Consider the following 22,389-nt stretch of genomic DNA (forward strand, 5'->3'; position numbering starts at 1 on the left):
CTCCGGTAGCTTGGCACGAGCAGTCAGGCTTAACTTAGAAGGCAATGTGTAAAGTATTTGTGCAATAAATCGTACAATAACACAATATAGCACCACAAAAATACACCACACAGTGTTTAGAAAAATATATAATATTTATCAGGATAATTGTAGGTCAAAACAAATAAAGATGCAATGTGAAATTGTAGAGATATCACTGAAAGGTGATTTAAAGTGTCTTAAGTCTTTAAAAAGCAAACAAAGGGGGTCATTACAACCCTGGCGGACGGTGTTAAAGGTGTGGCAATACCGCAAACAGCCCGGCGGACAAAAAAAAGGGAATTATGACCCTGGCGGAAGCCGCCAACAAAGACAGCCACTTTAACACACCGCCCGCCACGGCGGTTCAGACAAGCAGTGCGGCAGTCACCGGCAACAGACAGACGGAAGACAATGTACCGCCCATAGTATCACAACCTACCAATCCGCCACCTTTTCCGGGGCGGATTCACCGTGGATAAAAACACGGCGGAAACAGTTACTGCAATGGGAAAACGCTCACCTTAACACATCCCACAAGGAAGGAGGACTCTATGGAGCCAGAATTACAAATTCTACCAGCCCTTGTATTCCTACTCATCTACGAAGAGCAACGCCGGCGCGGGCGAAGACAACAGTGAGTACTGCACCTACGACATAGGGGAGGGGGGAGGCAAAAGTTAGGGGGAGACACACAAAACACCCCCACCCCCACCCTCACAAATTACAACACACACACCAGTCCATTTACAAAAATCACAGTAACAACCCACAATCCCCCCGGAAGAATGCAAAACGAAATCAGATCAAACATTGTAATGTATAAATATACATGTTTCAAAAATATACAGATATATCATAAAATTATTCCAAAAGATATACATTACGAGAAGTAGTGCAGATATGCACATATCAATGTCCGTGCACCACTAGTCCAAAAATGCATGGGCGAGGCCCACAATAGATACCTTTCCACAATCGGAGAGAACACTGCCGGGGCATCAGATAGAAATACAACAGGCACCTCAGGGGGAAGGGAAGGGGGGCACCTCTGCCGGATGAGTGCAAAGCCAGATCCACAACGGGGCTCCATGCCGATTGATGTATCCTAGGGAGTGCAAAGCCACAGTCTCTCAAGTCTCTACAGTGGGTGGTTTGCCCACTGTACCATCCTGGGGAGTGCAAAGCCACAGTCTCACAAGTCTCTACAGTGGGTGGGTTGCCCACTGGACCATCCTGGGGAGTGCAAAGCCACAGTCTCACAAGTCTCTACAGTGGGTGGCTTGCCCACTGTACCATCCTGGGGAGTGCAAAGCCACAGTCTCTCAAGTCTCTACAGTGGGTGGTTTACCCACTGTACCATCCTGGGGAGTGCAAAGCCACAGTCTCACAAGTCTCTACAGTGGGTGGGTTGCTCACTGGACCATCCTGGGGAGTGCTAAGCCACAGTTTTGCAAGTAGATAACAGCCTCCACTGGCTCTGGACGGGGACCGGTGCCCAGACTGGATTGGTCTCCCCGTGAAAGTTCCTGTCCCGTCACTGTCCCAGCTGCATATGGGATGACGATGCTTGATGTGGCGGTCTTTTCATTCTTCCCCGGTGCGTGCCCTGTTCAGCGGTGCTTAGCCATGGTAGTGTCTGGACTGTTCAGCGGTGCTTTGCCATGGCGATTCTGGACTGTTCAGCGGTGCTTAGCCATGGCGGTCTCTGGACTGTTCAGCGGTGCTTTGCCATGGCGGTTCTGGACTGTTCAGCGGTGCTTAGCCAAGGCGGTCTCTGGACTGTTCTGCGGTGCTTAGCCATGGCGGTGTCTGGACTGTTCAGCAGTGGTTTGCCATGGCGGTTCTGGACTGTTCAGCGGTGCTTAGCCATGGCGGTCTCTGGACTGTTCAGCAGTGCTTTGCCATGGCGGTTCTGGACTGTTCAGCAGTGCTTAGCCATGGTGGTCTCTGGACTGTTCAGCAGTGCTTAGCCATGGCGGTGTCTGGACTGTTCAGTGGTGCTTTGCCATGGCGGTTCTGGAACGGGCATTGGTGTGTGGCATGACGTTCCCTCATAGCCCAGCGGGGCTGTGGCATCCGGGGCCCTCCTGGGCACTGACTCCGGCGGTGGTCTCCTGACCAGTGACGAAACTTGGGCCCTCCGGGCAATGACTTTGGCGGTGGTCTCCGGACCAGTGACGATACTTGGGCCCTCCTGGGCAATGACTCTGGTGGTGGTCTCCTGACCAGTGACGATACTTGGGCCCTCCTGGGCAATGACTCTGGCGGTGGTCTCCGGACCAGTGACGATACTTGGGCCCTCCTGGGCAATGACTCTGGCGGTGGTGGTGGTCTCCGGACCAGTGACGATACTTGGGCCCTCCTGGGCAATGACTCTGGCGGTGGCGGTGGTCTCCGGACCAGTGACGATACTTGGGCCCTTCTGGGCAATGATTCTGCCGGTGGCGGTGGTCTCCGGACCAGTGACGATACTTGGGCCCTCCTGGGCACTGACTCTGGCGGTGGTCTCCGGACCAGTGACGATACTTGGGCCCTCCTGGGCAATGACTCTGGCAGTGGTCTCCGGACCAGTGACGACGGTGCTGGTGGTGGCGTCCTGACCTGCAGGAAGGATACCGCCCTTCTCCGCCGTGATGCTCACACCAGGCTGTGCAGACTTCCTCTGGCCCTTCCCCAGCTTTGGAGGAGTCACAGCTGACTCTGCAATCCCCCTGGGACCCCTGTGAATTGTTTTGCCTTCAGGAGTCTTCACAGGGTCCCGTCGGCCACTTTCCAATTTCAGAGCCTTTACAGGGGGTGGGCTGCCAGTGCCTTGGCTCCGGGTCACACTGCCTGCCCTGGTGGTCGGTGCACTCCACACACCTTGAACAGGCACCACTGGTATTGGAGGCTTTTTGGCTGAGGCGCTACAACGGGACTGATGAATTGGAGGGGGGGTGGGGGCAAAAAGGTCAACTTTACAGAGGGACAGTTTCAGACGAAAACTGGGATGGGTAGTTTGAAGGGGCCGGGGAGTGGAGGAAGAGGAGGTGGTTGTAGGAGGTGTCACTTTAGGTGTTTTGGGTGCAGGTGCAGGTACTGGAGGCTGTCGTGAGGTGGATGGATGTTGGGTGTGTCGGTGCCCGTGTTTGTGTACTTTGGGAGGGGGCGTCACAGACACACTGGGAGAGGACACAGGGGACGTGTACATGGGAGTGGAAGTGGTGAGTGCAGGTGAGCGGGGTGTGGTGCTGGGTGTTCTGGTGCGAGTCCTGGTGCCTGTAGATGTAGTGCATGCAGGTGAGAGTGTAGACGACACTGGGAGGGAGGAGGGAGAAGAGGAGGAGGGGGACACAGTGGAGGCAGTGGATGTTGCTGTGTCTGCATGTGGGTGATGCTTGTGTGTGTGCCTGTTGGTTGTGTGGTGCCTATGTTTGCCTGAGCTTCCCTTGTGTGTTGACTTGTGTGTATGCTGGTCTGTAGGTGTGCTTGGGATGGGCTGGGGTACAGGGGATTGGGTCTGGGTGGAGGAGGTTGGAGGGGGGAGGCTAGACACAGGGACAATGCCTGCCATCAGTGCTGAGGCCAGAGATTGCAGGGTTCGCTGAAAGACAGCCTGACCAGAATGAATGCCCTCCAGGAATGCATTACCGTGTTGCAACTCCCTTTCTACACCCTGGATGGCATTCACAATGGTAGACTGCCCAACAGTGAGTGACCCGAGGAGGTAAATGGCCTGTTCACTGAGGGCATCAGTGGTGACTGGGGCGAAGGTGATGCCCACCTTCCTGGGTGAGCGGGCACGGGGCAAACGCTGAGGGGCTGCTGGGAGGAGGGTGCTGGTAGGGGAGGTGGTGGCTGTACCTGTAGAAGTGGGGCACACAGATGGTGCCGCCACCACAAGGGAGCTCCCATCGGCAGACGAGTCCGTGTCGCTGCTTGGTGATCCGGTGGCCGACGTGAAGCTCCCCTCGCCCTCCGTCCCACTGGTGCATTCTTAGTCCGTGGTGTGGCCCTCCATGGCTATGTGGGATGCAGCTCCCTCGTGCTCCGGTGACACTGTACCTCCGCCTGATGATGCTGATGCACAAAAGAACAGGGAGAGCACAAAAAGGGGGGGGGAGACAGAAGAAAGACAGGTTGAGTGCATGGCATACCGCTACAGTTGGCGGACAATACAGACACAGCAGCCCCTTGCACTACGCCGTGCACCTGGCCTCTGCAGATGCAATTTCTGGGATCTGGCCTACATGGCTATGGTGGACATCTGCACACATGGATGCCACAGGGGCATCTATACCTGTACTTGGCACTCTACTGCGGTGGGGTGGAGTGCCACATGGCCTGCATTACGGAGGGGCCTAGTCTACGTTTTTCTTCCTGGCCTAGGTACACCCACAGGCCTCCTCCCCCACCCAGACCCCTCCACTGCGCGCAAAGTCCACTGAATGATGTTGTACTCACCCCCTTGTGTCTGCTGTGATGCTCTCAAGTGCCCATCCAACTCCGGGTATGCCACCGCCAGGATCCTGAACATCAGGGGGGTCATGGGGCGATGGGCACCCCTCCCACGTTGGGAGGCCATCCCCAGCTGAGCCTCCGCCGTCTTCTTGCTCCAGCGGCGAATGTCCTCCCATCTTTTCCGGCAGTGGGTGCCCCGTCTCTGGTGGACCCCCAGGGTCCGGACGTCCTTGGCGATGGCACGCCAAATGTCCTTCTTCTGGTGGGCTCTGACCTACATGACATGCACAAGGGAAGGAGAGAAGTCATTACCAACTGCACCGTCGATGTGAGTGGCCCCCCTCACTACTCTAGCCATGTGGCCCATTCATTCACATGCATTCATGTTCCCTGAACTCTGCCCCCTTCCCTCTTACAACCAGCCCTCTCTACCCAGGCCTAGCCCATACAACGTGCTCCATGTGTACTAACCTGTTGGTCTGGAGGACAGTAGAGTAGCGTGTGCTGGGGGAGGACCCCGTCTACCAGTTTCTCCAACTCCTGAGCAGTGAAGACAGGGGCCCTTTCCCGAGATGCAGCAGCCATTGTCTCTTCCAGACCGAGGTCACAGCAGCACTTGCAGTGTAGGTCCTCTCCTGTCGAAGATCAGGTATCTAGTGATTGAACAGATAGAAAATGGCGGTGACGTCTGCGGCGGTGACGTCCGCAGTGGTGCGTATCATCACCACCGGCGCACCTGTTCATTGGCTCCTGGGACCCATAGGGTCCTATGTTAATCAATGCAGCATTGTGCCGCGGTCTGCGACCACCTACCGCGACGGTGTGCAGTGCCAACGCAGTTACCCCACAATCCCATTGTCCCAGTTTAGAGGTCAGGCAGCCGCCATTTCAGGGCCCACATGGCTTCACTTACTTCTGCATCACACATAGCTAGGCCTACACTCAACACACATACAGGAAGGGTTTTGTGTTTGGTGTCGTCTTCTGTGTAACTGTGGGTACATACCTTGAAGAAAATTGACTTGATCGTCGCTGTTGTCCTTCCTAGGCGCCGTCAGCTGGAACATTTGAGAAGATGGCGGAATCCTCCGGTGTACCGACCGCTGGTGGACCTGCTGACAATGGAGGAGCGACATTTAATCGTCACCTACAGGTTTGACCGTGCCACAATCCAGGAACTATGTACCCAGTTGGAGCTAGACCTGATGTCACCAATCCGCCATCCCACTGGAATCCCCCCTGACGTGCACGTGCTGTCAGTGCTCCATTTCCTTGCAAGTGGCTCTTTTCAGACAACAGTGGCATCAGGGAGGTCCCAGCCTATGTTTTCCAACGTGTTGTCCAGAGTGTTGTCTGCCCTGCTGAAACACGTAAGGAGATACATCATTTTCCCTGAGGTGGAAGATTTGGCTACAGAGAAAGGTGACTTCTATGCCCTTGGACATATCCCCAACATCAAAGGTGCCATTGATGGGACCCATGTAGCTCTGTTCCCCCCCACAGGAGTGAACAGGTGTACAGGAACAGGAAGAGTTATCATTCGATGAATGTACAGATGGTCTGTTTGGCAGACCAGTACATCTCCCAGGTTAATACTATGTTCCCTGGCTCAGTGCCACATCCTGCTAAATAGCAGCATCCCTGATATGATGGGTCAACTCCAGAGGCAACGTGTGTGGCTATTAGGGGACTCTGGTTACCCCAACCCGTCATTGCTCTTGACCCCAGTGAGGAATCCCAGGACCAGGGCAGAGGAACCCTATAATGAGGCCCATGGGCGGACTAGGAGGGTGATCGAACGCACATTCGGCCTTCTTAAGGCCATGTTCAGGTGCCTCCATATGACAGGTGGTTCCCTATTCCACTCACCGAAGAAGGTGTGCCAGATGATCATCACCTGCTGTATGCTTCACAATCTTGCTTTGCGACACCAGGTGCCTTTTCTGCAGGAGGATGGTCCAGATGGCGGTGTTGTGGCAGCTGTGGAGCCTGTGGAGCCTGTGGACAGTGATGAGGAGGAAGCTGAGGAAGAAGACAACGACAACAGGGAGTCAGTCATACAGCAATATTTCCAGTGGCACACAGGTGAGAACATTTTCATTTTTACCATTACATTCACTGTCACACGTCCTCCTCTATCCTGTGTGTAATTTCATGGGATTATTTGGTAACTAAGTTGTTTCTTTCCATTACGGTTTCACAGGTGTGGTTACGAACGTGTGTCATCTGTATGCATCCTTGAGGGACATGTGATGTGTGACATTGGTATGTTGCCTTTACAACTAATACCACTTTTTGACGCTGTCATAGATATGACATTTTACCAATTCATAGACTGACTCCAGATTGTCTTGTGTTTCAAGGGTGTTTATTGAAGTGCTCAAAAATGGAGGGGAGTTGTAAAATGGTGATGGGTGATGGCGGAGGAATGTCCATGGCAGAGTCCAGTCTATTAGTCTCACAGGTGCACTGCCCATATGGGCATAGGAAGTGGAGCTTGGGCAGTTTAAGTATGGACAGGGTAACAAAGTGGGACGGTGGGGGGACATTCAGGGTGGTCTTATTTCCTGTCGGTGGTTTTGCCATCTTGCTCTGTCCTGTTCCTGGATCTGAGGGACCGCTTGCGTGGTGGTTGTCCGTCTGCAGGTGGTTGGGTGCTGGTGTGGTCATCCTGTGGCGGGGTGTCCTGTCCACTAGCGCCGGCGGAGGTGGTGGGCAGTTCATCTTCCATGCTAGTGTCAGGGGCCCGTTGGAGTGCCACGGTGTCCCTCATGGTCTGCTGTATGTCCTTCAGCACCCCTACGATGGTGTCCAAGGCGGAGCTGATGGTCCTGAGCTCCTCCCTGAACCCCAAATACTGGTCCTCCTGCAGGAGCTGGGTCTCCTGAAACTTGACCAGGACCGTCGCCATCGTCTCCTGGGAGTGGTGGTATGCTCCCATGATGGAGGATAGGGCCTTGTGGAGAGTAGGTTCCCTTGGCCTGTCCGCCCCCTGTCGCACAGCAGTCCTCCCAGTTCCCCTGTGTTCCTGTGCCTCCGTCCCCTGGACCGTGTGCCCACTACCACTGCCCCCAGGTCCCTGTTGTTGTTGGGGTGGTGGGTTATCCTGGGTTCCCTGTAGTGGTGGACACAGAGCTCATTGACCTGTCCTGGGTAGGGAGGTTTGGGCCCGCTGGGTGGGTGCTGTGCTGGTGTTTCCAGAGGGTGGAAGGTCAGTGTTGAGCTGTGCCTGTGCAAGGGGAACCGACTGTCCTGAGGCCCACGATGGTCCGGGCTGGTCATCAGGCTCCAGTAGGGCAGAGCTGCTATCGTCACTGTGGGCCTCTTCTGTGGGTGGAGTGGAGTTGTCTGGACCCTCCGGTGTGGTGACGTTCCTTCGTGATCCTGCAGGGGCATAAGAGTATGATTATTGCATGTGTGTGTGTGATGGTGTGCAATGGGTGGGTGTGCGTGTACCCCAGTGTAAGCATTCCTGTGTGGGGGCTTGTGTGATGATGGTTAGTGGGTTGTTATGGGTATGTGCAGTGGGCATGCTTTTGTATGCTTAGTTGTGTCATGCAGGGTTTGGTGTTGGGATGTGTAGTGTGTGTTATTAGTACATTAGTGAGGAGTTGGGGTGATAGGGGAGGGTGTGAGGGTGGGGGTGTGTGATAGCATACAGGTAGGGTGGGCGATACGATAGTTAAGAATTGGCTTGCCAGTGTCCATTCCTCCACTGACTCCTCCGAGGCCCTCTGGATGCATGATGGTCAAGACTTGCTCCTCCCATGTTGTTAGTTGTGGGGGAGGAGGTGGGGGTCCACCGCCAGTCCACTGAACCGCGATGTTGTGCCTGGAGACCGTTGAACGCACCTTCCCCCGTAGGTCGTTCCAACTCTTACTGATGTCCTCCCGATTTCTTGGTGCTGTCCGACAGCGTTGACCCTGTCCACTATTCTGCGCCACAGCTCCATCTTCCTGGCTATGGATGTGTGCTGCACCTGTGAGCCAAATAGCTGTGGCTCTACCTGGACAATTTCCTCCACCATAACCCGGAGCTCCTCCTCGGAAAAGCGGGGGTGTCTTTGGCGTGCCATGGGGTGGTGTGTGTGATGTGTGTGGCAGTGTGAGTGTTGATGTGTGTGGTGATGTGTAGTGGTGTGTGGTGTTTTGTGCGTGGATGTTGTGTGGGTGATGGTGTTGTGTGCCTCTGTATGGTGGGGTTGTCTTTGCTGTGCTGTCTCTCTGGCCTTCGTCTAAATTTCTGGTCGTAAGGGTTCGTGGGTGATGTGGGTGTGTGTTTTATACTGTGTTGGGGGTGTGGGAGTGTTGTTTGAATGTGTATCAGGTGTGTGTATTTGTAATTGTCCAATGTGGCAGTGTTTTGGAGATGTGTGTGTATTTTGAGCACGGCGGTGTGTACCGCCAATGGAATACCACGGTTGAAAGACTGCTGCGTGGATTCGTGGGTCGTAATAGCATGGGCGTGTTTCTGTTGGCGTGGAGGTGGAGGTTTTGTTTTCGCCAGTTTATCACTGACCTTTGGTGTGGCGGACTTGTGTTGGTGTCTGAATTTCGGCGGATTCCGAAATGTGTGTCATAATACCTGTGGTGGGATTCCGCGGCCGCGGCCGTGTATTGGCGGTCTTCTGCACGGCAGTAAGCGGCTTTTACCGCCAATGTTGTAATGACCGCCCAAGCCTCTTTCAAGCACAAAGTACCTGGTTTAAAGTGGAAAATCTCTGCAAAGGGCCGCAGAAGAAGAGATACGTGGAAAAATGGTGTGCGTCGATTTCTCCCCTGCACACACGGACTTGCATCATTATTTTTCATGCGGGGAAGTCGTGCGTCGTTTTCTGGAGCGTGGACAGTCTCTTTCTGTGGGTCATGGGATTACCAGATGTCCCGGGGTCTGTGCGTGGATTCTTCGGCTTGATTTCCAGCTGCGCATCGTTCCGGGAGGCTGTGCGTGGAATTCTCGTTCTCACGGCAGGTGTCGCGTCGATTTCCCCTCTGGAAGTCGGGCGGCGTTGTCCTTGCGAGCCCGTGCGTCGAACTTCCGGTCGCCCCGAAGGTGTCGCGTCGATCAGCATCAGCGGAGCAAGCTGTGCGTCGAAATGTTCGGCGCACGAAGAGTCCAAATGAAAAAGAGAAGTCTTTTTGGTCCTGAGACTTCAGGGAAGAGGAGGCAAGCTCTATCCAAGCCCTTGGAGAGCACTTTTACAGCCAGACAAGAGTTCAGCAAGGCAGCAGGGCAACAGCAAGGCAGCAGTCCTTTGTAGAAAGCAGTCAGGTGAGTCCTTTAGGCAGCCAGGCAGTTCTTCTTGGCAGGATGCAGGTTCTGGTTCAGGTTTCTTCTCCAGCAAGTGTCTGAGGTGGTAGGGCAGAGGCCCTGTTTTATACCCAAATGTGCCTTTGAAGTGGGGCAGACTTCAAAGAGTGGTTTAGAAGTGCACCAGGTCCCCTTTCAGTTCAATCCTGTCTGCCAGGGTCCCAGTAGTGGGTGTGGCAGTCCTTTGTGTGAGAGCAGGCCCTCCACCCTCCCAGCCCAGGAAGACCCATTCAAAATGCAGATGTATGCAAGTGAGGCTGAGTACCCTGTGTTTGAGGTGTGTCTGAGTGAATGCACAAGGAGCTGTCAACTAAACCTAGCCAGACGTGGATTGTAAGGCACAGAAAGATTTAAGTGCAGAGAAATGCTCACTTTCTGAAAGTGGCATTTCTAAAATAGTAATATTAAATCCAACTTCACCAGTCAGCAGGATTTTGTATTACCATTCTGGCCATACTAAATATGACCTTCCTACTTCCTTTAGATGAGCAGTTGCCACTTCAACAATGTATGAGGGCAGCCCCAATGTTAGCCTATGAAGGGGGCAGGCCTCACAGTAGTGTAAAAACGAATTTAGGAGTTTTACACTACCAGGACATGTAAACTACACAGGTACATGTCCTGCCTTGTACCCACACAGCACCCTGCTCTAGGGGTTACCTAGGGCACATACTAGAGGTGACGTATGTGTAGAAAAAGGGGAGCTTTAGGCTTGGCAAGTACTTTTAAATGCCAAGTCGAAGTGGCAGTGAACCTGCACATACAGGCCTTGCCCTGGCAGGCCTGGGACAAGGTAAGGGGCTACTTGAGTGGGTGGCACAACCAGTACTGCAGGCCCACTAGTAGCATTTAATCTACAGGCCATAGGCACATACAGTGCACAATACTAGGGACTTATAAGTATATTAAATAGTCCAATTGGGAATGATCAAAAGTTACCATGTTTACAGGGAGAGAGCATACGCACTTTAGCACTGGTTAGCAGTGGTAAAGTGCGCAGATTCTAAAAGCCAGGTCTAACAACAACCATATAAACATGACATGAAAAACATCATCATATGTACAGTATTTCTTTTTCATCCTTAAATTTCCATAATTATTTACAATATGCATCTCAAATAGTTTATGTTCTTTAAAAGGAGTCATGGTTGTCCACTCACCAGGCACCTGTGGCATCGTCTGTAAACTGGGGGCTGTGTTCCCCCAAGACCAATTACGCTTCACAAGGCGAGACTCACCTGCCCCCTCAAGATAGAGGGGGCGCGGGCCAGCATGAAAACTGTCCCCCAATCCAACCATGCCAGAGCCAACCCTAAGCAAGGGATCCCCCCTGGCACCCAATGGGAATGATACTGGGCAACCGGGTCATACCTTGGTCCCCTCGCGCAGTCTCATCCCCCGAAATAAAAAAATTCCAGGGCCATGTAATGGAGTACCGTGGGGGGAGCTATGGACATTCACGGTAGCGGTCGTCCCGAGCCCCTTTCCTACACCCACAGCACCGCCACCCTGGTTTGAGCCAAAAAGCTCCTGATACCGTCTTGAGTTCGCCTGCACTAGTATTCTTGATGCCAAGGTTATCCAACTGTTTTGTGCCAAAACATGACTCCTTCCCTCCCACAGGCCTGGTTGGTTTCCCGACCAACCAAGCCTCCCCCTGAGGACAAGAAGCTCAGTTCTGAGAGAGACACTGTATTGAAAATGCTACCAGGTTCTCAACAAACACAGTATGACCACCATCCGACAGGTGTACTCCATCTTCATGAAACAGTGCCTCCCCTTGAAGGCACCCGTGCCCAACCGTCCATAACACTGATGTGTTCAAAAGCTGTTTCATGCGGCTGTTCAACCATCTGGCTGATTCATTAAGGGCCTTCGCTGAGCGCCCCGACCTCCAAATCTGCCTAGGAATGATATGGGACCATGCTATGCTTTGCTAACCAGGAGATCTCCACCATCAAGTCCTCAAAAACTGATCTCCTCCCGATTATTGCCAGATCAGTGCCTCCCACATAAAGGATGATGAGCTCTGGCGGCGGCAGCCGCCGTCGCAGAACCTCCTCGACGAGCTGGCGAAGACCATCAAGGCGCAGACCCCCTCTCGCTATCCAAAGAAACCGGAGACCTGCATCATGTGCCTGACTGCGATACAAGTTGAAGAATGGCCGCACCAGACGCACAAAGGAATGCCCAATAACCCAAACACTGGCGGGAGCCATGTGCCCAATGGTGAACTGAGAGGCCCTGAGAACAGAAAGGAAAAACCGTTACACATGAGGTCATTGACGTGTGTCAAAAGGTGTTCCTAGATCATATGGAGGCGTACATAACGTTTTTAGCAATCTGACTTCCACCTCCCAATCCCTTTTACCGTCTCGGTATTGAGCCCTGCCCCCGCTGCCGATGTTGCTGCCCCTATCCTAAAGGAATGGGAACTAAATTTGCCATGCATGCCAATTGCCAGTAAGGCTTTCTGCAATACTTGGGAAAACTGATACCTAGTAAGTGGGACCCCAGATGCATGGACCAATAAAGAGGTGGAAGAAACCTGGGGACGAATCTGCAGGTACTTGTTAACTGCACGTACTGGGCAACCACTGAAGTCACCAGCCCTCCCCAGTATTAACTGTTCGCCCCTTCCTGCCTGGTCTGTCTTGGACCGTGGTATAGTAATTACCAAATCCCCCCCTTTCCATGAGTCACCAAAATTCCGCCGTGAATCTCCTGCTTAGACCTGGCCACAAGCTCTGAGACTCGAAAAGCTCCGTAAAAGGCAAGCACGAAAGCTGCTGAGAATAGAGTGGACTCAAAATCTGAGTCACAGATCCTAGTCAGGGCCCCCAAGATCTTTACTAGCTTGTCCACGTCAATGGGGCGCCACTTGTCTGGGATCGACCCTTCCAACCTTTCCCATCCCTTGAGTGCCTGTCTGATAAGAAAAGATCGAGAATGGTAAGCCCCACCCACTAGTTTGGTAAAAAAGGCTACAGCTGAGATGTGACGTCTGGCACTCACAGCAGATTTACTCTGCCCTTGCAAAAGCTCAAGAAAACCCAACCAACTACTCAAGGAACCAGGCTGCGCCAAGGGGTCGGCAGATGTGTGATTTATGTATCTATGAAATGCATTCTCATATGCCCTTCTTGTTTTTGGTGCTAGGCTGGCTGCCACTAGATCTGCCAAGGGTGAGTTCCAAGATTCCACAGCTGTCCCGGGTAATATGTGGGCTCCAACTCGGCCCCTGGGTGGAACTGCCGAAAATCCTGTAACTTGAAACGAGACAATGCATCATCTGCGTTATTAAAAATTCCTGGTACATGTTTTGCCTGAAAAAGAATGTTATTCTGCATACAGATCAACACCAACTCCTTCAACAGTCTTAACACCCTTCTGCACTTCGCATGTTGAAAATTAATGCTTTGGACCACCGCCATGTTGTCAGACCAAAAAACCACAGATTTATTGCGAAGATGGTCTACCCATATGTGTAGTGCCACCACTATGGGAAATAACTCAAGGAAGGTGATGTTCTTAACTAACCCGGATGTCTCCCAAGCCTGAGGCCAGGCCTGTGCATACCACCTGGTACCTAAAATGGCCCCAAAACCACTACTACCCGCCGAGTCAGTAAACAAACTGATTTCCTGATTGGACTGCCGAGGGGCTGGCCATACCACTGACCCATTGAAATCCTGGAGGAAAGCAAACCAAATCCTTAAATCATGCCTTACTTCAGCAGACAACCGGGTCCTATGTGGCTTCTCTTTTAAGCCAGACATAGACTGAGCAATAGAGCGTTAGCAAGGATGCCCCATTGGAATGATCCGCAAGGCACAATTAAGTTGACCCACCAATATCTGTAACTGATGCAGGGTGACTTTTGTGGCTGCCAAACAGGTTTCTAAGGATGCTCTGAAAGCCATGACTTTATCCTGGGGCAATCTGCACTCCCCTCTCACTGAATCTATTTCAATGCCCAGAAATACCAAGGATGTGGCTGGACCTGTTGTTTTTTCCTGAGCTAAAGGGATGCCGAATTTATCCATCAGAGACTTGAATGCAGTCAGAGACTTAGCAAACCTATATTATCCGCTTGGTCCTAGAAACAAGAAGTCATCTAGATAATGAATGACATTAGGTGACCCTGAAACTTGTGTAAAAACCCACTATAAAAATGTGCTAAATTGCTCGAAATAAGCGCAGGAAACTGAACAACCCATAGGCATGCATTTGTCATAATAGAACTTCCCTCTGAATTGGAAGCCCAGCAAATGATAATCATCAGGGTTAGCAGGCAAGAGTCTTAAGGCTGATACTTCTATCTGCTTTTGCCATGAGAGACCCTTGACCCATTTTCCTCAATAAAGTCAAGGCGCCATCAAGAGATGCATACTTGACTGAGCAGAGGGCTGGATCGATTGTGTCATTCACAGAGGCTCCGCGAGGAGCGTAAAGATTGTGTATCAAACAAAATTCCCCAGGATCCTTCTTGGGAACCAATCCCAGGGGGGAACAAACAAAATCCTTTAATGGGGGGCTGACAAATGGCCCAGCAATCCTATTCAAACCCAATTCCTTTAATATCATGCGTTCAGCTACCTCCTGTGCATGTCTAAAGACTGCTGATTTTTATAAAAATTTGGGCCTTACACCCCTGCAGCTGGGATCCTAAGACCATCGCGGAAACCTTCATACAACAATTTTGAAGCGTTGCGCAGTATTACCAAACTAAGCCAAGGGTTCATAGCCAAGAGAGACACAGGTGAAGGGGCCCCTGGGACCAAGAAAACAATATCCTCATTTCTGCCCAACCCTTTCTTTAGATTTCTTGAAATATTTGAACTCAGGATGTCCTGCCATACCGCAAAAGGAGCAATTGTGTTTGAATTTGTAAGAACCCTGTGGCCTAGAACATGCTCTCTTGTTGAAAGCTCAACACGCCCCTTTTCGATCCCCGTTGGCTGTGGGCCCCCAAAAAAAGACTGGACATTGGCTTCTGGTTTCTTCAGCATCATACAGCGTAACCATGCATTAACATCAGTCTGATCCCCGCACATAGAAGGGTTTGACCCTTTTTTAAACCTGAACGCTTTGTCATAATCCTTCCAACTGGTTCCTCCAAACTCCTCATGCGCGCCTACTATTTTATTAAAATAATATGCAGTTTGAGGCCCTAGCTCAGGGAATTTCTCTAGCAAGATGGATTGATAAATGTAAAACCTTTTATCCAATTTATAATGGTCTCATCTACCTTAGGTTTCTTCCATTTGTGAGAGCAATCCTTAATGTCCTTACTTTCCTCATCAGCCGGCTTCACTATTGTTAGCTCAAAAATATCCACAAATGTACCCCTGTGAATTTTTGCCCTTAACTCCCTAGATATATGAGGTCCCAGCTGATCCCTAGGAGAAAGTCCTTGATCATGTGTCCCACCTGGTTGGGTAGCGCCCTCACCTTGTTTCCCTGGTGGTGATGTACTGGTAGTGGCGCCCACGACTGCTGGCAGGGCAATGGAGGATGTAGGCTTGTGCGATGTGGTGGCTGTGGCCCTCGGGGGTTCTTGTATTCCTGTGGTAGTCCCTTGCAGATTTGCGCCAATACCCATTGCTAAGCCCTTTAAAGTGGCCAATGCTGACCCCTCAGCTGCCAAATCAATCTGTGGGGCATTGCCTAACTTCGCCAGCCAGGGCAGCACTTTTGCCAATCCGCTAACCAGGTCCCCTCCAGGTTCACGCTCGCTGACCGAATTCATTCCCTCCAAGGTTGTACCTGCCACTGCTCCCGTGATGGCAAGCTCTGGTTGCGTGTCTGCCTGTCCCATGTTGGGGTCCCATTTCCCTCAGCGAGTGTCCTCTTGGGAGCTGACTTTTCCCCCCCAAGTTTGGGTGCCACTTTCCTAGCCCTCTTAGGAACCGGGGGGAATGCTGATTTTGGAGGGACCTCAGCTCACCTTGAGCGTCCACCCTGATCTGGCGCAGAGTCCACCTCTGATATTGGAGTCTCGCCACCCAGCTGATTGCCCTCAGCCCCCCTTTGCACCAGCAACATGAGAGCTGGTTGCATGAGAGCGAGCACCCGGTCCATAGCGTCTAGGCGCCCCATAACTGCCTCTACATCCAATTTACGCTTTACCTGTTTTGGTGGCATGCCTAAAGATTACACTAAAACCACCCTGCTGCCACAACACACAAATGAGAACAATACTTATGAAAACAGTTGAAGAAAATACCTCTAAATAGGAAAAGTCAAGAAAGGTTCACAAACAGCCAAAACATTAAAATAGTAAACAATTATAACTATATATATTTTAGGTAGGCAATAAAAAATTACAGCACGGGCTCTGGAATTACCATTAAAACAATACTGCCATCTACTGGCCTAAAAATATACAAAGAAAATTGCACAGTGTAAAAAACTTAGCATGAACAACAAAATTATTCTAATTGCTTGTTGCCCCTGCAGCCCCTGAGGAAAGCACCACCTCTTAACCTAAAAAAAGACCAGCAGAGAACCCCCCAGAATACTACCAGGACCCCCACCACTCCTTAACTTGTCTGTGATGCCTGTCCTGGTCCCAGGGCCCCAACACCAGGGCAAAGCAGCAAGAGCCGGTTGCAAAAAGGTCAAGGCAGACTTTTAAATCACCTAGCTGGTGTCTCCCAGCCAGCTGCCGTTGCCCCAGGCCAGAGGGAGGTGAAGGCAAGGCCAAGGGCAGCAGAGGTCAAGGCAGCACGAGGGCGTCTTGTGATGGCAGGAAGGAATCCTCCAAAAAAGGAAAAAATGCAGCAAAAGAATTCCTCCAGTCCTTTCGAGGAGTGCGTCGATCGTCAGGGTGTGTGTCAGGTGTGTGTAGTTTGAATTGTCCTATGTGGTGTAGTTTTGCTTGAGTGTGTGTATTTTGAGCGCGGCGGTATGTACCGCCAATGGTTTACCGCCGTTGAATGTCCGCCGCGGTGATTCGTGGGTCATAATGCTGTGAGCGGTGCTCTGTTGGTGTAAGGGTGTCGGTTTTGGTACCGCCAGTTTATTACTGACCTTTGGACTTTCGGAGTTGTGTGTGTGCGTCTGCAAAGTGACGGATTGGTGTGTGTGTATCATAATATGGGTAGCAGTAATCCGCTGCGCCAGCGGTATGTTGGCAGCAGTCAGCATGGCGGTAAGCAGAACTTACCGCTAATGTCACAATGAGGGCCTAAGTGATTTGCCCAGAATCACAGGATGTTGAACCGAGCCAATACCGAACCTGGTTCCCCAGCTACAAAGTCTGCAGCACTGGCCGTTGCCACATTGTCCCCCCATCTAATTGCCGAGTGGTGGTGAAAATTCCACAAAAATCATGCGCTTTACAAAATTTGAAAAAATTCATACCAGCAGGACAAATTTGAGAACAGTGGAAAATGTGTTTCACAACAAAATTGTTTCACCATCTAATTTCAGGTGCGATAAAATGGTTCACCCAGATTTAATAGCAAGAAATTTGGGAAGCCAAAGCACATTTCAGGATTAATGGATGTTTACATTTTTGAGAATGTTATATTACATGCATTTTATGTGCATTCACATATATTTTTGCGCGATGACGTATAACAGTGCACTGGGTATCTGGTACTACTTTGTTTGGACAAAAGGTTATTAACAAAGACATTAAGGGGGTCATTACAACCTCGACGGTCTTTTTTGAAGACTGCCAATGGACCGCCGTGCGGAAGACCGTCAGTGGTGGCAGTTTTCCGCTCGGCCTATTGTGACCCTTGGTAGCTCTCCGTCCTTTTACCGACGGAGAGCCGCCAACAGCCATACTTGCGGGAGGCGGGGAAGTGGAGGTTGCTCCACCTCCACCGCCACGCCAACAGAACACCGCCCAGCGAATCACGTCCTGTGATTCGCCGTGGCCGTGTTCTGTTGGTGGTGTGGTGTCAGTGGAACTGCCCCCATGGCTCTCATCCCCTCCCGGAGGATCGTCGGACCAGGTAAGTCGATCATCCGTGAGGGGAGGGGGGTGTTGTGTGTTGTGTGGGTGCATGGGGGTGTGCATGTGTGTATGTAGAGGGGGTGTGTGAGTGCGTGAATGCTTGCGGGGGTCTTGTGTGTATGGGAATGAGTGCGTGTATGTCTGTATGGATCTGTGCGTATATGTTTGAATGTGCGTGTCTGACTGTGTGTGTGGATGTAGGCATGTATGTCGGCATGCGTGCGTGTAAGTGTGTAGGTGGTGCCTGCGTGCATGTCATGTGGGTATGGGTGATGTGATGTTGGGGGTGGGGGTGGGGAGCGTCGGTCCTGCCACCTTTGGGGGGTGGCAGGGGTGGTGGGGGGTGTAGGGGAGGGAGTCGGGTGGGGGGTGGGGGAGACCCCTATCAGTGCCAGGGAAGGAATTCCCTGGCACTGATAGTGCTTACCACCATGGATTTCATGGCGGTTCAAACCGCTGGAAATCCACGGCGGTAAGCCGGGTCCAAATACCGCCGGCGGTATAGTGACGGCCGCCAGGCTGGAGACCCAGGTCTCCAGCCCAGCAGTCGTCTCCGCCCTGGCGGGCGGAACGGAGAACCGGCGGATGACCATGGCAGTAACCGCCATGGTCATAATTCCCCAAAGTAAGAGAGCCAGCCTGTTGGCGGTCTTACCGCCGGTTCAACACCGACCGCCAGGGTTGTAATGACCCCCTAAATGTTTTTAGAACATATTTGTACAGTGACACTGTACTCCGGAGTATGGACTGCCCACGTAAGCTGTGAAATTGCCTTCTGAAGCATTCTGGAAAGAGGGTCAGCTGAAGTCAGGGCTTTAACACAAGCCCCTCAACAAGATGTAATGGAACTTGTAAAAATACTACAGTACGGCGGAGCTCTGTGTTGCTAGATCTTCGCCATTCTGGGTGTTTTGAAGACCTTTATCAGGATAATGACCTAGGGGCAGTATCACAGCAAGGAATCCATCAATCTAAAAGCAAGCATACTGTGGTGCAGAGGTCTCCTACTCCCCTGTTCCTTAGTGCCATTGCATTGTCTGAACCATGGATAGTTACCCAGGCTAGAAGAGTGCTGAGTACGTGTCGAGTGACATCATGAAATACTATTCCAAAGAGCAAACTTTGCCAGAAGTATATTTCACTCTTATGCATTTATCCAAGAGCAAAGTCTATGTGCCACGGTAAAGAAATAAAACAGACCCTCAACTTACTTGCTTATGTATTATGGTTTGACAAGTAACAGTTAATCAAATGAAGCAACATGACATATTAAATGATAAGAAAGCCATACAATATTTGCAATTCACTGACCCACTCCAGTGATTTATTTGGTTTGGGTCAAAAACTAAATATTAAAAGCATGGAAAATAGAGGATGCTTGCATGTCAGCCAAAGAATAATATTTAAACACATCTAAACCATGGTTTGGCAGTGTCACTCTCTTTACCTGCTCTGTTCTTCAGACATGACGAATGAGACCAGACATCTCAAGAAGCACTGTTACTTTAAACGCCCAGGATGTTTTATTGCTCAGTGAAGTACAAGAGACAGAATAGCATTCCATTGTCTGTCTTTAATTGGTCCCACACCAATAATCAAGACTGCATGCGAAGGGCAATGAGGCATCAACCTGACCCATAAACCCTTACCTTGTCACCTTAACACTTATCTTAAATATACCCATTCCTCTAACATGAACCTTTACACAAACCCTTACCATAGTCATAACTCTAGGCCTTATCCTAACTCTAATGCTACTTTGATGTCAGCACTGGCATTCACTTAAACCAAATACAAACCCTTAACCCTACCCTAATCCACTGGAATTATGTGGAAAAAGGACAAAGTTATGGGGCATGAAAAACAAAGTATGTGCCATTATATAGAACATTCTATGGCAGTATTATCTCACCATTTTGTTATTGTACGACTCATTAATACAAAATGGATACCAACAGCAAACGCAACACTTAGGGGGTTATTCCAACTTTGGAGGAGGTGTTAATCCGTCACAAAAGTGACGGAAAAGTGACGGATTTACCACCAGCCGTATTACGAGTCCATTATATCCGATGGAACTCGTAATACAGCTGGTGGTATATCCGTCACTTTACCGTCACTTTTGGGACGGATTAACACCTCCTCCAAAGTTGGAATAACCCCCTTAGTTTCCTTAGAAAAGAAAATTATAGAGATCATCCGAATCATATTGGAATTGTTAGTTAAAAACAATGATTTTGTTTTGCTTGAAAACATAAGTCTGGCATTGTATTGAAAATATCCCTTTTCATTCACAGGGTAGGATAGCTTATTTAAAACTTACAATGTTCCGCCCAAAAGAAAATATGTCTACACCTGCAATGAAAGGAGTTCCTCTTTTATTTGTGTGTTTCAGTTACCCTTTGGAGCTAGTGTTCAGTTTTGTGTTATTCTATGACCTTGGTAGGGCCTCCTATAATCAACCTTTATCACCAGGAATCATCCCAGCAGAACAGTTTAATTCATTAAAATTTTATAATATGTGTCACCCTAGAAGACATTGAGATTCAAGAAATCAGCTTTAGAAAAGAGGGAGTAAAATGTTTTGGATTTTTCTGTACCCTAAATGCCTTCTAAAATAATTGCTTTGTTTAGGAAATTGGATTCATAGTGTAACATGAATCTAGATGAATAATGAAATACAACATTTTAATGACCAAGAGAAAATCATTATCTCCACTTCGTTAGAATTACAATAAAAAATGTAAGGATGTTGTATATACTGTACACAAACGTACTTCCCCAACAATCTTTTAGAGACATTAAGGGGGGGTAATTGTGAGTTTGGTGGATGGTTTGTACCGTCTGCCGAACTTCCAATGGGGATGTTGCAGCCACACAGGCTACCTCCCGCTGGCCCCATTAAAAGTTTACAGCTCGGTCAGCAGGTTTCTGCCCACTGGCCTATCAGGAAACAGCCTACAGCATTGTCCCCGGCTCATATTCGAGCCGGCGGCAATTCTGTAGCGAGCAGGGTGCACCAGCACCCTCGCAATGTTCACTGTCTGCAAAGCAGACAGTGAACATTGAGATGGTGTTGGCCAGGGGGCCCCTGCACTGCCCATGTCAACTGCACCCATTCTCCGCCAGCATTTTCATGGCAGTGGTATGGCCATGAAACCGCTGGCAGAGAAGAGGGTTGTAATCCCCCTTCTTTTGTTTTTCTTCATTGTCTACATGTGAACATATGGCACTTAATATGGTTCTTTCTTTTCACATAATGTCACGAGGGTGAGCTTGCTTTGAAGGTGTTAATTTGGAATATTCATCTCCCCTCACCCTACCCTGGAGATGTGTTTGTGTATATTTTCTTTGCATTTGCCATGATCATAAAATTGTGACATTTAGCAAAATAATATGTGTAAACCATTGAGATTCTGCAGGTAATGCTGGAAAACAGCAGTATTTCCCAGACGTAGTGAGTCTTCACCACAAATGGCTGCCAATATAGCTGAAAGAAGTGAGTCCGTGCAGAGAGAAACAGAATCTCAGTGAGGCAATTATGTGACCACGTCCTTGCCGGGACGAGCAACAGCTGAACCGAAGCCAGGCCTGGGTCTGCATTTCCGTCTGTTATTCTCGAAGACACATTGCTTTGCTTGTCTTGGTGTTCTTACTGGAATCTGCAGGAGGAAGAAACAAGCTGTGTAGTCAGTCAGCGACTAAAGGCTTAATACAAATTAACACGTGGTTTCTCATCCTGTGCTCCAGACAAGCTGAACCTACCTATAAGGTGCATGTGGTGACCTAGAAAACTGACCATCATTGATCCTCCTTAAAAAGACTAATTTTACCTCATATAAAACTCTCAACACTGCATTCAATTAATGAGTCAGGAGTTCATTGTTCACCTCCTTGCCCTGAATCTTCTCTGGGGACCTTTGACACAAAGGAAGGGGGAGCAGGCAGGTATAGATGAATGAATTGTTGTCCTCTGTCTTTTTGCAAGCCGTGCAGTATTTGAGCCATTGGTCGAATGTGTTCACGACAGCACTTCATTTGGGGCCTGGGACTTAATTAATATAGTGCTTCATTTTGTTTAAAGTTCAAAGAGTCTGCGTTTTAGTGATCCCTTGGATAACAGAAATTATCTGAATGGCTGACCAGGGCCCCTATCAGGACTGCCAGCAAATATATACCAAATACTTTTTACATCAAACATATACAGAGACTTTGCACAGAGTAACAGTTGATTTCTCAGCGCTACGGGAAGGTGTGCTGCACTCTTTCTTGGGCCACACCCGTACCCTATAAACTGGAATAGCTTGCCCATCTCCATTAGACTGATTTGTTCCAGCGACAGTGCCAAACTGGCACTCTCCATCCCTCGTGTGCACAAAGCGCATCTTTTCAGGGCTAGCCTGGTGGTCAGTGCCCTGGTGCCTGGAGCAAGCCAACCCATGCTCCATAAACAACCACAGAGATCTGCTAGTCCTTAACCTCCTTGCACAACAAGCAGCTACTTAATGTCATGAATGAGGATCTATGGTGCAGTGCAGACTCACTGGCAATGATGCTTTCTCTGGGAACATGATGTCCCCTATTCTGCTTCTGGATCACCCGTGCTCTCACACTACAAATGCCCATTTACCGCTGACAGAGTCCT

The 22,389-nt window shown here is 50.2% G+C and overlaps 1 protein-coding gene across 2 annotated transcripts in view; it reads right to left on the minus strand.

The window, feature by feature from the left end:
• Positions 1–18,946: 18,946 nt before the first annotated feature.
• LOC138261691 (cathelicidin-1-like) overlaps positions 18,947–22,389 on the minus strand; it is a 91,963-nt gene continuing 88,520 nt past the window's right edge. Inside the window, exon 5 of one of the 2 annotated variants that reach the window (XM_069210950.1) lies at positions 18,947–21,406. Coding sequence is in view for 1 of the 2 variants with exons in the window: in XM_069210951.1 (XP_069067052.1) it covers positions 21,284–21,406 (123 nt within the window). In the remaining variant the exon portion in view is untranslated. The remainder of the gene's footprint in view (positions 21,407–22,389) is intronic. The other variant, XM_069210951.1, reaches the window with a different exon arrangement.

This window comes from Pleurodeles waltl, chromosome 10, assembly GCF_031143425.1.
Source record: "Pleurodeles waltl isolate 20211129_DDA chromosome 10, aPleWal1.hap1.20221129, whole genome shotgun sequence".
Taxonomy (NCBI): domain Eukaryota; kingdom Metazoa; phylum Chordata; class Amphibia; order Caudata; family Salamandridae; genus Pleurodeles; species Pleurodeles waltl.